The 18,570-nt window shown below is 42.8% G+C and overlaps 1 protein-coding gene across 1 annotated transcript; it reads left to right on the top strand.

The window, feature by feature from the left end:
- Positions 1-1,056: 1,056 nt before the first annotated feature.
- LOC124287480 (potassium voltage-gated channel subfamily B member 1-like) lies at positions 1,057-16,425 on the top strand. The gene is given in 3 exon segments (XM_046724035.1): positions 1,057-1,938; positions 15,006-15,857; positions 15,859-16,425. Coding segments are annotated over 3 exon segments (1,524 nt in total). The 5' UTR covers positions 1,057-1,470; the 3' UTR covers positions 16,063-16,425.
- The last annotated feature ends 2,145 nt before the right edge of the window (positions 16,426-18,570 follow it).

Raw genomic sequence — 18,570 nt, 5'->3', positions numbered from 1 at the left:
ATAATGGGTTGCAGTTATGACGTCACAATGGTATTAGACCTTGCTTGACTCGTGGAAAGCTGAAAGTCAATACACTTCGTAGGCAGTTTTTATCAGTTTATGTTGGAGAGTAATAAACAGAATACTAAACTCGCTTCCGTGAAATTCCATTTTTATTAAACTAGTGAAAGATTAAGCATCAAATCATTAACTCCTTTAATAAAAATGGTAGTACACGGAAGGTCGTTTAGTATCCTCTATTTATACCACATCTCAAATCGCTCATCGAAGTCAGTATTCAGAGGCAAAAGGGTTTGGATTACGGTGTTTCAAATTTTCAAAATTGAAAGATTAACCCTCCCGATCGGTTCGGACAGCTAGATTGTGTGATCAGTAAATGGCCATGCAAGATGAATGAATAAATAAGTATTTACTGAACGGGTGAAATAAGTGGCAGCAACAAAATGTGCAGTCGAGATTGTAAAGAATATTGTCAATGATGATTACACTTGGTTATGATTACAGCTGGCCTTAAAGAACATGCCCATCCCGAAACTTTTCGAACGATCAGGAATGTCATATTTATCAACAACCAAGCGAGGTAACTCTTGTCACACTTTTAGTTGCAAACTGACCAGTGTAGCAGTTAACATTTCACCGTTTCATTTGTGTGTAGCAAGTCTCACTCACTCACAACGTAGCGATCGACATCAATGCGTGGAGTGTAGTGTCTGCAAGTTGGAATCACTGATGTAAATTTGTCAACATGTGTGAAAGTTGAAGGGGATTGAAAACAAATGTGACTTTATTCATAAATTAACAAATATTTACTGTAGAATCTGGAGAGAAGTTATTTTTTTCGAACCTTATGTTGAATGGCGGAATCGTTTTGACCATACTTCGAAATGTACCGACGATGAATAAGTTTGTTTATATCGCCTCGAAGGCGCCTGGACCCGACAACAGCGGCAGTGAGCCGTCCCGTGTTGTCACCACTAGCAGATCGATAAATGATAATGATGCAGAGGAACTGAACATGAGTCCCAACTCACACTACCAAAGTGCTACTGACACGTGATGATCTTCAGCACCTGAATCATTGATTGGTGGACGAGTCCTTATTAAAACCGGCGCTTTCTCCGTAACAATACAAGGTTTACATTCCACCAGTTCTCTGCACTGGGTCAACACGTATAGGTTAAAGTCACTGTGCCGGTGGATTGTATCAGAGACCATATACCGACATGGTCTCTGGTTGTATTTTGGATTAAATATTTAGGCAGATATTTTCCTTATCTCCTTGAAGCGATGATGGAATAAAACAAAAACGATTCTGCCAGAAACGCTTTCTATACGATTTACAGGATTTCTCAAAGGCTGGCGACGAACTTCTACGTTCTTGATAGTGTTTGGGAAATATTTCAGCCAGACAGAACACTTGTCGGCGTTGCCCATACAGCTGGACTTGAATATTCGACGTCAGTGTGCAAGATGGCTGGTCCCACAACCCTTATCAACATCAGCGGGACGAAATACGAAGTGTCCACTGCGACCTTTTGTAAACTAATGGACCAGAACGGATCAACGTGTTTAACTGAAGCAACAGTGAAGGGCACTTCCCCAAAAGAGTACTTCTTTGAGAGACATTCGGATTCTTTCGCGGCCATCTTGGATTTTCTTCATCATGGAGAGCTACATTTGCCCCCGACGGTTTGTCCCAACGTTTTCTCGCGAGAACTTGCGTTTTGGGGGATAGATATCTCGAGAATGGAGAACTGTTGTTATCACAACTTCGTCACATTTGTGGAGGACAGAAAAACTTTGAGAAACTTTGAAAAACAACAGACGATTGTAACAAGGAACGGGAAACAAACATTATTCTGGTTTCCCCGTCTGGAGCGATTTCGAGCCTCGGTTTGGGCCTTCCTTGACAACCCCTCATCCTCCATTGCTGCGAAGGTAAGATTCCCCATGTAGAATTTCGCTGGACGATTCCCTGTGTCACTGGACCCGTGAAGATCCCGGTTAGAAATGGTCTTCAGCAACCCATGCTTGTAGTAAGAGGCGACTAACGGGATCGGGTGGTCAGACTCGCTTACTTGTTTGACACATGTCACCGTATCCCAAGTGTGTAGATTGATGCTCATGCTGTTGATGACTGGATTGTCTGGTCCAGACTCGATTATTTACAGACCGCCGCCATATATAGCTGGGGTATTGCTGAGTACGGCGTTAAACAACAAACCAACCAAACCAACCCTATGTCACTGTGGTGTCAAACTAATTGACACGATACTCCATGCAGTTGGTGCTGTGTCGACGCTTAACGTTTATATTAAAAGCGACAAAACATTTTCCACATCTAAAAGAAGTCCATTGTACGTGTCCGACTGTATCATACCACACTCAGCAATATTACAGCTGTTTGACGGTGGTCAGTAAATAATCGCGTCTGGACGAGACAATCTTAAGATTTATATCAGAACAGAGTATGTGTTTAGAAATCGTTATCAAATAGAGATGATACCAGATGTTGCTAAATGGTGAGCCTATCCTGCACCACCGGCGGCATTCGTCCCAAACACAAGCAAAGGCGAGTCAATAGTTAACCTACAAAAAACGGGAATACACGGCAAAAGTCAAAATAAGGAATTTTATCTGACATCATTTCATCATGTTAACGTTTCAGGTTTTATGGTTAATAAATATCAAAGTGATTTTGGACGAAAGAACGTTATGTAAACAAGAGCGACCGATCCCTTTCCATAATCATAAGAACTGATAGTTTGATAAGGATGTTGTAGTCCTCCAATGTAAACCATCTGAAACATTAAGCAAATTACATTTAAAATGCAATATTAATCTTCACAACTGTAAGTTCTTGCTGTCGCTGTATTAGCTCTATCTGGACTGGGGGCGGTGGGGTAGTCTAGTGGTTAAAGCGTTGGCTCGTCACGCCGAAGACCCGGGTTCGAATCCCCACATGGGTACAATTAGTGAAGCCAATTTCTGGTGTCCCCCGCCGTGATATTGCTGGAATATTGCTAAAAGTGGCGTAAAACCAAACTCAGTCAGTCCGTCAATCTATGTTGACTGGGTCCCGATCCACAAAGTGTTCGTAACGTTACGACCTGTCGTAACTGATGTAGTTTACCATAGGCTAACGAATGTCGTAGCGCTACGAATGCTTTGTCAATCGGGAACTTGAGGTCTTAATACTGGCATAAAATGAATTGAGAAGTTTCTGTTAAAAATAGAGTTTATGGTGCGAATCCGAGCACACTTGGCACATGTTTGAAACATGAACTTATCCTGACCCACGGGAGACATCGGTCCCAAACACATGCATTGTCAAGTCAGTTGTTCACCTTAGAAAACATGGGAACACAGGGTACAAGCTAGACTAACGCTAAGTTTCTGAATATATATCATTTTGATAGCTACAAACAAACCTATATAGATTGAAAAGGAGCCCCAGGGAGACCAGAGATTCAGAACCTGAGGAAATCTAGGCTTGCTTTATTTAAGGCTTTAGCATTGCAGAGAGGGCTTGGCAGTAGGGAAAATGATGTGGTTTAGGGACTATGAGACAGACTGGGTACAAGGCAGACGAGGGAAGTGCATAATTTTTGTAACCGTGGAATCAAGAAATACTCTTAACCTCTCTGCCATGAAACATTTTGACTGCATTCCTGAGGCCTCGAGTCCGAATAACAACCGGTGGGGTAGCCTAGTGGTTAAAGCGTTCGCTCGTCACGCCGAAGACCCGGGTCCGATTCCCCACATGGGTACAATGTGTGAAGCCCAGTTCTCTCACTCACTGACTTTACAGCGTACTGCGATCCTTAGACGATTTGGCTACCTGTGACTTATGGTGTAGAAAGAAAGCCCGATGGTATATTGTGTCTACTTCGTCATTTATGTTTAAATTGTATGGTTCTTTGTTTTATGCCCTCAGGAGCCGAAACACTCCAAACGTAGGGTCCACCACATTCCTACGATATCAGTATTAAATACATCACCAACAAATATCTATTTCTCCTTTGCTTTATTTCTAACCATGCACCATTAAACGTGAGTATGCACGTTTTTATTCCCGGCAGTGCAGTTTATGCATAGATAGATTTAACCTTGGCAGATTTGCGCTTAACAGTAAAAGGATATATTTTGGACACACTACAGTCTATACTTTTGGGACAAAGGTATATAAGACGAGTATATGGATGGCAACCTCTTGTTTATTGTATATCACAACGTTTCTGGGCACAGATGTAGACTTCAATACATCACCAACAAATATCTATTTCTCCTTTGCTTTATTTCTAACCATGCACCATAAAACGGATGTCGTCTTATATATTCACCAACTTCTAAATGCCTCTCAAGAATCTCGACAAAGGTATAGATTCATCAATATTTGGCCAAAGAACCCGAGATTCTTGGGTATGTGTTTTGATCATAAATTTACTATACTTCAGCCATCACCCATTGGCCTCAGAACATGCTCTTGTTTACGGAATCTATAACCTTTTGTTATCGCGTATACTTTGGCACCATGCAAAATATACGGCAGAACAAAGAACGCGTGATATAATGGCCATATACAATTCTTCACCCGTCAATCTGGGGCAACGAGTGCTCGGGTACATATTGTCGTCAGTGCTGTATTACTATAGCAATCTCAATAGGTTGCTTTGTCTGTTGCTTAACGCTGCGCTCAGCAATATTCGAGCTGTATTAGAGCTCAAGCTATGCTAAATCAGTATCGGTTTATCTGCATCATTACAACTGGCAAACATGTGTAGAGCAAATCAGTGACAGCTTTATTGAAAAATGCTGTAAATGGTGTGAAATGGTTTGTAAGCTCGCCGTTATGCAACATGCTGAACTTTCAGTAATGGTTGTCGGGAGTTAGGACATGAACAGGTTTCATGTATTCTGTGACTGGCACACAAGGGGATAGCCGTGTTCCCCACAAGTGTATTGCGTCAGAAGACCGCCCATGGTGTCCCAACTGGAGAATTGCTAGAAGCGACATCATTTCACCTGGCTGGAAGATTTAAAAGCTAGAAGTGACGTAGAACCCCGCTGCCTCACTAAGTCTAACACTGGCCTAGTTGCTAACATCATTTCACCTGGCTGGATGATAAAAAGCTAGAAGTGACGTAGAACCCCGCTGCCTCACTAAGTCTAACACTGGCCTAGTTGCTAACATCATTTCACCTGGCTGGATGATTAAAAAGCTAGAAGTGACGTAGAACCCCGCTGCCTCACTAAGTCTAACACTGGCCTAGTTGCTAACATCATTTCACCTGGCTGGATGATTAAAAAGCTAGAAGTGACGTAGAACCCCGCTGCCTCACTAAGTCTAACACTTGCCTTGTTGCTAACATCATTTCACCTGGCTGGATGATTAAAAGGTAGAAGTGACGTAGAACCCCGCTGCCTCACTAAGACTAAGTCTGGCCTTGCTGCTAACATCATTTCACCTGGCTTGATGATTAAAAAGCTAGAAGTGACGTAGAACCCCGCTGCCTCACTAAGTCTAACCCTGGCCTTGTTGCTAACATCATTTCACCTGGCTGGATGATTAAAAAGCTAGAAGTGACGTAGAACCCCGCTGCCTCACTAAGTCTAACCCTGGCCTAGTTGCTAACATCATTTCACCTGGCTGGATGATTAAAAAGGTAGAAGTGACGTAGAACCCCGCTGCCTCACTAAGTCTAACACTGGCCTAGTTGCTAACATCATTTCACCTGGCTGGATGATTAAAAAGGTAGAAGTGACGTAGAACCCCGCTGCCTCACTAAGTCTAACACTGGCCTAGTTGCTAACATCATTTCACCTGGCTGGATGATTAAAAAGCTAGAAGTGACGTAGAACCCCGCTGCCTCACTAAGTCTAACACTTGCCTTGTTGCTAACATCATTTCACCTGGCTGGATGATTAAAAAGGTAGAAGTGACGTAGAACCCCGCTGCCTCACTAAGACTAAGTCTGGCCTTGCTGCTAACATCATTTCACCTGGCTTGATGATTAAAAAGCTAGAAGTGACGTAGAACCCCGCTGCCTCACTAAGTCTAACCCTGGCCTTGTTGCTAACATCATTTCACCTGGCTGGATGATAAAAAGGTAGAAGTGACGTAGAACCCCGCTGCCTCACTAAGACTAAGTCTGGCCTTGCTGCTAACATCATTTCACCTGGCTGGATGATTAAAAGCTAGAAGTGACGTAGAACCCGCTGCCTCACTAAGTCTAACCCTGGCCTTGTTGCTAACATCATTTCACCTGGCTGGATGATAAAAAGGTAGAAGTGACGTAGAACCCCGCTGCCTCACTAAGTCTAACCCTGGCCTTGTTGCTAACATCATTTCACCTGGCTGGATGATTAAAAAGCTAGAAGTGACGTAGAACCCCGCTGCCTCACTAAGTCTAACCCTGGCCTTGTTGCTAACATCATTTCACCTGGCTGGATGATAAAAAAGCTAGAAGTGACGTAGAACCCCGCTGCCTCACTAAGTCTGGCCTTGTTGCTTACAGCATTTCACCTTGCTGGATGATTAAAAATCCAATTTTGAAAACCAAAAACATCAACCACCCGTCTGTTGTTTACGAGAAACGTCTCAATTATTGAGCAGCCACCATTTACAGAACAATCAAAGCTGCCGACCTTGTGTGGAGTTTATGGATTGCAACATATGCCCCAGTAATCAATGGTGTCATTTCATGGTCGAGAGAGCCGCAACAACACAGTTACAACCCTTCAGAGAATGCGAAATATTTTATGACACTTAATTTAACAGGTTTGACAGTCAATTACTTCATACATAAAATGCTCTCCCCAGTGGATTTTATTAATTTTGTTCTTCTTTGGGAGTATTTATGCCCAATTTATTCAGTCCTTCCTACAGTTATTTTCCATCTGCAAGTTTCGCCGGCCAGGCTTTGTTTTGTTAACACTCTGTGCTAGTGATAAACCAACCTGTCTAGACCAACGTAGAAGATCGTTAGATGGATCCAGCTAAACTACGGCGCCGTCAGGAGACGGTCAAACGCTACCAGCAGTTTTTAACTAACACCCTGCCGCTGTTCAGTATCCTGACTCACAACTTTGTCCGTACTACGCAACAGCCAATGGGTTTAGTGAGTGAGTAACTTTAGTTTTACACGGCACTCAGCAATATTCCAGCTGTATGCCCTCGGTCTGTAAATAATCGAATCTGGAACAGACAATCCAGTGATGAACATCGATCATCGATCTACACAATTGGGATACGATGAAATGTGTCAACCAAGTCAGCCTGCCTACCCGATATCGTTAGTCGCCTCTTACGACAAACATGACTTATTGAAGATCAATTCTAACCCGGATCTTCAATGGGTTATAGTCGGATAGTCGACTCTAGGGATCGTGGGTCCTAATACTGATTTGATCTTTAGTTAGTCAAACCTATATATCTGTCCTGTCACTGTGGCTTACTTCTCATGACAAGTGGACACGCTGAAATGTTATTCAGAATGGAATAAAACACTTTCAATAACTCACTAATTGAGTAGCAACTACTTTGCCTGGTTCCATACACCAGTCTTCGCCTACGAGATTTGTAAATCTATTTGAACTTGTTAAGGTTACCGCTCATACTGCCTTGTTCCACACGTAACCTACGACTGACTGAGTTTAGTTTTACGCCGCTTTTAGCAATATTCCAGCAACATCACGGCGGGGGGACACCAGAAATGGGCTTCACACATTGTACCCATGTGGGGATTCGAACCCGGGTCTTCGGCGTGACGAGCCAACGCTTTAACCACTAGGCTACCCCGCCGCCCCCGTAACCTACGAAGGTCTTGACGCTAATACCGCTTCGAAGAGCGAGTCCCAGGGCGTTTATTCCACACGTAGCTTACGAAAGTCATCGCGTTAATATCGGTTCGCGGAACGGGTTCCAGGGCTTTTATTCTACAAGTACCTTACGAAAGCCATGGAGCTTATATCGGTTCGTGGAACGGGTTCTAGGGTCCCTATCCACAAAGAGTTCGTAAGGTTACGACATGGCGTAGCTCAATAGTTTTTCATAGACTTACGAATGTCGTTGCTCTACGAACGCTTTGTGGATCGGGACCTTGGGCTTTTACTCCACAGGTAACCTACGAAAGCCATCGCTTCGAGGAGCGAGTTCCGGGGCCTTTATTCCACACGTAATGTATGAGAACCATGGCGTTAATAACGCTTTGATGAATGATTCCAGGACCTTGTTCCACACGTAACTTTCGAAAGTCATCGCACTAATATCGCTTTGAGGAATTGGCTCCAGCGCCTCGTTCAATGCGTAACTTACGAAAGTCATCGCGCTAATATCGGTTCGGGTTCCTGGGCCTAGATTTTCGAAGCTCTCTTAGCGCTAAGATAAGTCGTAAGTGCCATACATTAACATAACTTACGACTATCTTAGCGCTAAGAGAGCTTCGAAAATCTAGGCCCACTGCCTTTATTCCACACGTAACTTAAGAAAGCATTGCGCTAATAACGTTTTGTGGAATGGTTCCAGGGCCTTGTTCCACCCGTAACTTACGAAAGTAATGACGCTAATATCGGTTCGCGGAAAGGACTCGGCTTCTTTCTATGCCATTAACTGTTATGTTTTGTTTGAAGTAACACTGGGCTTTTAACCATTGTGTACATAGTGTGTGTAACGATGCCATGCAATTGTTAACACAATGTTCAAAACAAACAAGGATGCCAACATCTTTATAAACGTTTCTCGAAAACAGCGATTTGCTTTCCGATGAAATCTTAAGCCTCAGAAAGAGACTGAGTGCAGATCCATTAATTGTAGTTTATGTGAACAACAAGGTCAGTGTGGGACAATGTGTTATATTTTTTTCATAACATCCATGTCATGTTGAGTGGTGTGACATGGACGTTATGAAAAAATATAACACATTGTTCCATAAAATGCTTTAAAAATATCATGCTTCACAGTTTAGACTGCTGAAAAAAGAGTAATGATCTGCCACAAAAATGTCATTTTAGCAGTGTTTGTTTTCAACAAACTAAAAAAATTAAGCTGAGAGTCTAGATAGAAGACTATCTGTTTTTTGCATCTATTGCTGAAAATAATTCAACTATCCATGCAAACTTCAAGGCCTCCTGTAAAGCCTTTGCAAAGCTGAGACCACACTTCAGTGAAGACCTTGCCACATTGAAGCCGGCGTTCAGTGAAGACCCTGGCACATTAAGACACACAAAAATGACTGAATTGTCGTGGAATGTAAGGTCGTAGTTAAAACAGGCTTTGATTTGAAATCAATGAATGAATGTCAGAGTTATTTACAAAGGCGCGGTAGGTATTTGCTCTTGAAATCGATCAGAACATTTGAAAACCTGAATTCAACAAAAACGTGTGATGAGACTGGATCTTTGATATGCATCAGACAAATACTTAGGCGAGACTCGAAAAACACAGTAAAACAAGAATGGTTCATTTAAGTGCTTCGGGGCCATGCCAGTAAACACACGGCTACATCGACACGTTTATTCAATGTTTATTCAATATCTATAGCAATTATGTGTACATTGAACTATGTAGTACACGATCAATGATAATACAGTAGAGCCCTGTGGGAGAAAACCACTTCATTAGGGGAGGAATATTTTGGATTGACTGAGCAGTTCGACAGAACCCATGTGCTGATTCATGTCAGTTTCGGTTTGTTTTTAATGTCAAGTCTAATGGCTTTGCTATGTTTCAAACGTATAGTTTACGACATTGTCCATGACTTATTTATTTAAGCTTCCAGCACTTCGTGATAACAAAAGCATAATCATAAATGCACTTCATACTTTAAAGGACTGGGAATGAATCCTGAGGGAAAACAGATACCAATCACCATGGAAACCTGAAACAGGCGAACAACAGTTAGTGAGCATGACTTTCAGTACGTGATTAACAGGGAAGCAATTAATAATTGAATTATTGAGTAAGGTTTAACTCCACTTTGGGCAGATATTTATTGATATCAATACGTGCTTGCGTAATGTGTGAGGAAACCTCCAGCCCTGGGCCTAGATTTTCGAAGCTCTCTAAGCGCTAAGATAGTCGTAAGTGCCATACATTAACATTAACTTGCGACTATCTTAGCGCTAAGAGAGCTTCGAAAATCCAGGCCCAGGACACTAGATTTTCGAATCTCTCTAAGCGCTAAGATAGTCGTAAGTGCCATACATTAACATTAACTTGCGACTATCTTAGCGCTAAGAGAGCTTCGAAAATCTAGGCCCTGGGGTCCGTTTCACGGAGCAATCGTAGTGTTATGACTGTCGTAAGTCTATGTTAAAGTATGGTAGTTATGATCCGGGGACGCGTTCCACGACGCGATCGTAGCGATACGACAGTCATAAGTCTATGTTAAAGCATATCAGTTAGACTGTCGTAGCGCTATAATCGCTTTGAGGAACGCGGTCCTTGATACGGTACCACAACGCGATCGTTGCGCTACGACTGTCGTGAGTCTATGTTAAAGTATGGGATTTACGACAGTCGTAGCCCTACGATAGCTTTGTAAAACGGCGGTACCGTTTCACAACGCGATCGTAGCGCTTAGGTGATCGTAACTCCCATACTTTAACATAGAATTACGACGGTCGTAGCGCTACAATTGCTTTGTGGAACGGGGTCCACAAATGATAACGAACGTTAGGGAAGCAACAAGCACTATGTCGCAGACGTCGCTATGTAAGTGCACTTGAACGTCATGTTAACCCCATTTCACCTCACCTCATGTAACGTTGATTTTCCTCATTGACAATGTGACCATTCAGAAGTTAACCTGTTTAAACGCCGCTGGAGTTAATGACTGTACTTGGAGTTAATACACGGCGTCCGTGCACAACACGTTGATTACGTATTAACGCTATTGAGCTGAGTGGGAGTGTCATGGTGCACAGTGATGTTAAGCAGTGTACTTCATGACAGTAACGGTAGCGTTCATCACTCACACAAATCTCATTCATCTCTCCGCCAACAGTCCATTATCTGTTTATAAGTATACACCGAGTACATGTATATTGTTTCGTTACTTGGTGTAATCCTGTGCTCAAAACCGATTCGTGCATGTGTGCAGTGTTTCGCCTTGAGCGTTAAATTATGCTATGGTGGAGATAAAATATGTGTACTGATTCGCGTGTGCAGTGTTTCGCCTTGAGCGTTAAATTATGCTATGGTGGAAATCAAATGTGTGTACTGATTCGTGTGTGCAGTGTTTCGCCTTGAGCGTTAAATTATGCTATGGTGGAGATAAAATGTGTGTACTGATTCGCGTGTGCAGTGTTTCGCCTTGAGCGTTAAATTATGCTATGGTGGAGGTAAAATGTGTGTACTGATTCGCGTGTGCAGTGTTTCGCCTTGAGCGTTAAATTATGTTATGGTGGAGATAAAATGTGTGTACTGATTCGCGTGTGCAGTGTTTCGCCTTGAGCGTTAAATTATGTTATGGTGGAGATAAAATGTGTGTACTGATTCGCGTGTGCAGTGTTTCGCCTTGAGCGTTAAATTGTGTTATGGTGGAGATAAGATGCGCGTACCGATTCGCGTGTGCAGTGTTTCGCCTTGAACGTTAAATTATGTTATGGTGGAGATAAAATGTGTGTACTGATTTCGCGTGTGCAGTGTTTCGCCTTGAGCGTTAAATTATATTATGGTGGAGATAAAATGTATGTACTGATTCGCGTGTGCAGTGTTTCGCCTTGAGCGTTAAATTATGCTATGGTGGAGGTGAAATGTGAGTACTGATTCGCGTGTGCAGTGTTTCGCCTTGAGCGTTAAATTATGTTATGGTGGAGATAAAATGTGTGTAATGATTCGCGTGTGCAGTGTTTCGCCTTGAGCGTTAAATTATGTTATGGTGGAGATAAAATGTGTGTACTGATTCGCGTGTGCAGTGTTTCGCCTTGAGCGTTAAATTGTGTTATGGTGGAGATAAGATGCGCGTACCGATTCGCGTGTGCAGTGTTTCGCCTTGAGACGTTAAATTATGTTATGGTGGAGATAAAATGTGTGTACTGATTTCGCGTGTGCAGTGTTTCGCCTTGAGCGTTAAATTATATTATGGTGGAGATAAAATGTGTGTACTGATTCGCGTGTGCAGTGTTTCGCCTTGAGCGTTAAATTATGCTATGGTGGAAATCAAATGTGTGTACTGATTCGTGTGTGCAGTGTTTCGCCTTGAGCGTTAAATTATGCTATGGTGGAGATAAAATGTGTGTACTGATTCGCGTGTGCAGTGTTTCGCCTTGAGCGTTAAATTATGCTATGGTGGAGGTAAAATGTGTGTAATGATTCGCGTGTGCAGTGTTTCGCCTTGAGCGTTAAATTATGTTATGGTGGAGATAAAATGTGTGTACTGATTCGCGTGTGCAGTGTTTCGCCTTGAGCGTTAAATTATGTTATGGTGGAGATAAAATGTGTGTACTGATTCGCGTGTGCAGTGTTTCGCCTTGAGCGTTAAATTGTGTTATGGTGGAGATAAAATGTGTGTACTGATTTCGCGTGTGCAGTGTTTCGCCTTGAGCGTTAAATTATGTTATGGTGGAGATAAAATGTGTGTACTGATTCGCGTGTGCAGTGTTTCGCCTTGAGCGTTAAATTATGTTATGGTGGAGATAAAATGTGTGTACTGATTCGCGTGTGCAGTGTTTCGCCTTGAGCGTTAAATTATGTTATGGTGGAGATAAAATATGTGTACTGATTCGCGTGTGCAGTGTTTCGCCTTGAGCGTTAAATTATGTTATGGTGGAGATAAAATGTGTGTACTGATTCGCGTGTGCAGTGTTTCGCCAAGAGCGGTCAATTATGTTATGGTGGAGATAAAATATGTGTACTGATTCGCGTGTGCAGTGTTTCGCCTTGAGCGTTAAATTATGTTATGGTGGAGATAAAATGTGTGTACTGATTCGCGTGTGCAGTGTTTCGCCTAGAGCGTTAAATCATGTTATGGTGGAGCTAAAATGTGTGTACTGGTTCGTGTGTGCAGTGTTTCGCCTAGAGCGTTAAACTGTGTTATGGTGGAGATAAAATATGTGTACTGATTCGCGTGTGCTGTGTTTCGCCAAGAGCGTTAAAATGTGTTATGGAGATAAAATATGTTACTGATTCGCATGTGCAGTGTTTCGCCAAGAGCGTTAACTTGTGTTATGGTGGAAATAAAATATGTGTACTGATTCGCGTGTGCAGTGTTTCGCCAAGAGCGTTAAATTGTGTTATGGTGGAAATAAAATATGTGTACTGATTCGCGTGTGCAGTGTTTCGCCAAGAGCGTTAAATTGTATTATGGTGGAGATAAGATGCGCGTACTGATTCGTGTGTGCAGTGTTTCGCCAAGAGCGTTAATCTGTGTTATGGAGATAAAATATGTGTTACTGATTCGCATGTGCAGTATTTCGCCAAGAGCGTTAATCTGTGTTATGGAGATAAAATATGTGTTACTGATTCGCATGTGCAGTGTTTCGCCAGGAGCGTTAAAATGTGTTATGGTGGAGATAAAATATGTGTACTGATTCGCGTGTGCAGTGTTTCGCCAGGAGCATTAAATTGTGTTATGGTGGAGATAAAATGTTCGTGCGTGCGTTCGTGCATTCGTATTGTTTGTGTGTGACCAGCTCTGAACTAGATTGATACAGTTAAACAATTGGGAATTGTATGGCGAAAAGAGAGCACGTAAAAGACATGAATGCTATTTCTAACTTTTAAGATGCAGATCCATCTGTAACTGCACAGAACAGACGTCAATAAAAATGGCAGCCCACAAATTGTAAGGAAGCATAACATTACATGGATGAACAACTTCTGTATTACGTCAGGAGCGACGTTTCGGAGTAGGTTCTGACACCGTTATCAAGCAAGGGATGGACGTAGACAAATCGACAATAAAACGACGTTCTCACTGTAAGAAAGAAGTTGTTCAACCATATATTGTTATTCTTCCTTGCTGATCCAACTTCTAAATGCCCCTCAAACAAGTTAAATCAAATTGTTCTGGTCTGTCACTGATGATGAAACTGATAGTGATGAAGTGGCTGAGGCTAACTCATTTATTACTATGCACCGGTTTGACGTTATTATTGAACTACAATGTTTGCATAAGGAGTCATTAAAGCTCTCCATCACTGATCCATTAGATGCAAATTGCATCTAAACAATACTGCACATCTATAGTATAGTAAAAATATCTACATTGCACCACAACATAAATGTAAAGTTTAGTTTGGTTGTTGTTTAACGCCGCACTCGGCAATATTCCAGTCAGTTGTGGTCTGTAAATAATAGAGTCTGGATCAGACAATCAAGTGATCAACAGCCTTAGTATCCATGTACGCAATTAGGATACTACATAGGTGGATCCAGAGGGGGTGGGGGGTTGCAGGGGTGCGCACCGACCCCCCTTTATTGTCCTGAAAGTTTATTACATGACCATTGAAACGCTCGTGAAAATGAAGTGTGCACCCCCTTTCTCAATAATGTGCACCCCCCTTTCTCAAAAAGCTGTATCCGCCCCTGACATGTGTCAGCCAAGTCAGCCAGCCTGACCACCCGATCCTGTTATAGTCGCCTGTAACGGCAGCATGGGTTGCTGAAGACCAGTTCTAACCCGGATCTTCACGGGTGTATAATTGTAAAGAGAGTGTATCTGAGCGTGCAATACAACAGAAGGAAACGCATAAGTGCAATGGCTGATTCCGAGTGATTCGAACCCGGGTCGTCAGCGTGACGAGCGAACGCTTTAACCTCTAGGCTACCCACCGCCACCGAGTGATTCGAAGCGCTGCCTGGAGCTAATTCCAGCTGCTGGCGATCCTGATGTTCGTGACAACTGAACATTGTTTGTTGTTTAACACTGCACTCAGCATATTCCAGCAATAAAATCTGTAAATAATCGAATCTGGTCCAGACACTCCAGTGATGGGCATCATGAACATCGATCTACTCATTCATCAAACACTCATCAACTTTTCCACAATATTTGTTTCAGGTCTTCATGGCGATTGTTGTGCTGTTTGTCATGGCGTCGCTGTTCGTCATCGTAGCCGGAACCCTTCCTCTGTTCCAAAGGAACCTAAGAAAACAAGAATGGAAGGAATATCTTGGGGATGAATTTCAATCACAACTGCCAGCCCTAAAGATGTTCCATTTCATCGAAGACTATTACAATTATGATGATGATGATGATGATGATGATGATGATGATGACGCCGACGCCGATTACGACATGTCAACTACCGATCCAAGCACTACACAATCGTCACCCACACCCAAAGACTCCATGCAAAAGTTAACGAACAGCAAACTAGCCCAGGCGCATGCGCGAGTTGACTTCTTAAAATACATTGAGTACGCTTGCGTAATTTTTTTCACGCTCGAATTCTTCTTTAGACTTCTGTTTTGTCCGAGTCTAAGGCTGTACGTCACAAACGCCGTCAACATTTTTGAATTCCTCGCTCTGGTGGCGTTATTCATCAGCCTTGGACTGGAACTATTCATCCCAGCAAAACGTTTCACAACCCACTCTGTTGACATCATAGAATGCGTGCAGTTCATGCGCATATTCAGATTCCTCCGCCTTGTTAGAAACGTCACAGGTTTCCGTGTACTAATATACTCCTTCAAATCCAGCGCCAGGGAACTACTTTTACTTTTAGCCTTCCTTGCAACGGCTGTTCTGCTCTTCGGTAGCGTCATGTTTTACGCAGAAGAACATAAGCAAATGAGAAGTATCCCTGATGCATGTTGGTGGGCACTGATCACCATGACAACAGTTGGCTATGGAGACGTCGTCCCGAAAACATTTGGTGGCAAACTGATTGCCGCAGGATGTGCGATTAGCGGGGGTGCTGCTATTAGCGGTGACTGTTCCCATCTTTGTTAACACCTTCATCCTGTTCTACAGCTACTCAAAGGTCATTGACGCTCGTGCTCTTGAAGAGGAGAAAGCTCAGAGGTTGGCCAGCTGCACCGTATCCTGCGACAGTTCAAACAAAGTCATTCCTGTCAAAGAAAGTGTGGGCATGAAAGATTTCCGTTCGAAATAGCCATTGAAAGAGATCAGAGGCGTAGCTACCATTATATAAAAAGCCCGGGCTTACACATGAATTTTGCTAAAGATCACTCTAAAGTTGGGCAAGCCCTCAATACTGTCTAAATATGAAGCTTTGCAACCGATCGCGGGCTTACACGAAAATATTGTCTTGCTACGCGCCTGGAGATCCCTTCGTGGTCAAGTGGATAGAGTGCCTGCTAGATGGACAGGAGATCAGGGGTTTGATCCTTGGTAGAAGAGACTTCTGTCTTTTGGGCATTGGTGGGATAAAACAGACTGTTCAGCTCAGAGTCAGTATAGGCTATAACGCCACGCACGCACTACCCTTTGTAATAAATGGCCAGTCCCGCAGGAATGTCTAGTAGACTTAAATTTTCTGATTTGTAAAGAATGTACCTGTTATTTTTGTCACCTTCCATCATCCATAAAGTACTGATGAATTCTGGCTTCTCCCCACGTCCTTCCCTGCTTGCAAAATGTAATCTGCTTTTGCTTCTGCATATTCAAGATAAAATATTGTTAATCTGCTGAGTCTTACAATACAAACACAGACTCTCTGTCTGTCTCGCTCTCTCTCTCTCTCTCTCTAACACACACGCGCACGCTGGCACGCACGCACTCACACACACACTTGCTTTGTAAGTAAGTTAGTTCAGGATAAACGCGACATTACACCTCACCTCACCCATTGAGAGAGTATTATGAACACCAAAAGGTTATAGCACGCCGATCGGATTCTAATTAAACATTAAATAGAGCATTTCCCATCATTAAATATTCTGTTGATGGTCCAGGCAGGTGGGGATGAAACATCCGGACTCTGTTGGTCTGCATTCTACATACTGTCAACGTGTATGTTCACGGGAGAATTAGCTCCAAGGGAATTCAAGGACAGCACGGGCATCACTCTCCCGGGAACGTTTATAAAATAACATATGAACAACAACTACCCAATAAATAGAAAGAAAACAATGAGCTGAGATCCAGCTCAGCCACAGGGCGTTTCCTAAGAGCCCAACATCCGGCCCGCGGTCTTCCGCACACAAACGGCCGGAACACCAGACAGTATAGATGTTGTTTTAAATAAACATCCAAGGAGAGATGTGAACATACCAATATTAATGGACAAACGAAGAGACAATGTTGTGTCCGTGATCATGGGAATTATGGCTATTATTAACAACAAGGGATAATTGATCGGGGTTGCAAGTACCATAATGTAAGTTTGTTAAGATTTAATGCCACTAATGGCACGGGCTAGCTCACGGTCAGTACACAATGCACCGGCGATATACAAGTGTGATTATCGTGAAATATTTAGTACTTACTTGGTTCGCGATATATACGACGGGGACACCTCACATTCCCTACATCTATTGTTTAGAGTCTGGGTCCACCAGGCCATGACCAATTAGTTAACAAAGGGGGGATTAAGGTATAGTCTGTAGCAAGAAACAAGGTAACACTTGGTAAGACATTAAATAGTATAAATATTTATATACAGTTTGATAGTAAGGTGATACTCATAGCACTAAACATACAGTAAAACAACTTACAGTCCAACAAAATCCAATACATAGTATAAATATTTATATACAGTTTGATAGTACTCATAGCACTAAACAAACCTACAGTATGACAATTTACAGTCCAACAAAATTCATCACAGTGTTGAAGTATTCGATGGGTGTCTTGACACCAGTGATCAGCAAGTTCTTCTCTTCTATGATTCTCTCATCAAGGCGGCGGTACTTTCTTCTCTTGGGGGGCAAGTCTGCCCCCAGATTCGAGATGTCTGATGGTGAGTTCATTGTCTTCTTGTTCATTCTTGATCAAGTCAAGGAACTTAAATATGTTTGGATGGCCCGGACCAAGCTTCTTCAGTTTGCAGTGCCAGCCCTCCATGCAGATGATTGGTTGTTCTTGGCCCAATTTGATGGTGTTGAAGAAGGTAAGGTCGGTTAGACCGCCTCCGGAAAGCGGAAGGTCGCGGGTTCGATCCCCGACCGCGTCATACCAAAAGACGTAAAAATATGGTACTTGTTGGTCCCTGCCTGGCGCTCGGCATTAATGGGTACAACAAGGACTGGTCGGCTCGGAGTCAGTATAATGTGTCTGAGTGGGGTATTCATGCTTCACTGCGGCATGGTATCTCCATGGGCTAGCACTATAAAACCAGCTTAAGTCTGGGCTAGTACAAGCAGCCGCACATACACATACACCCGCATGCACGTCGTCATATGAGCGAAATATTCTCAAGCACGACGTAAAACCCAATTTCACCTCACCTCACCTAACCACACTGTTAAAAAAGTTAGCGGCGGTCCTTAGGTGTGTTAACTTTACGTCACGTTAACCTGTTTAAAGTTAACAGAGTTATGAACAACAAGATAACCCTCTGTTATTAGTTAACGGTCGGTTAAATGTACTTAACGGCTGGTTAAAAGATAACCGAGTTTTGAACAACCAGGCCCTGTTCTGTAAGTTGCAGGTCTGTTCT

Source organism: Haliotis rubra, unplaced genomic scaffold (genome assembly GCF_003918875.1).
Source record: "Haliotis rubra isolate DU_JTF1 unplaced genomic scaffold, ASM391887v1 Scf400, whole genome shotgun sequence".
Classification (NCBI taxonomy): domain Eukaryota; kingdom Metazoa; phylum Mollusca; class Gastropoda; order Lepetellida; family Haliotidae; genus Haliotis; species Haliotis rubra.
Note: the sequence above shows the minus strand (reverse complement) of the source record. Positions and strands in the feature narration are given on the sequence as shown.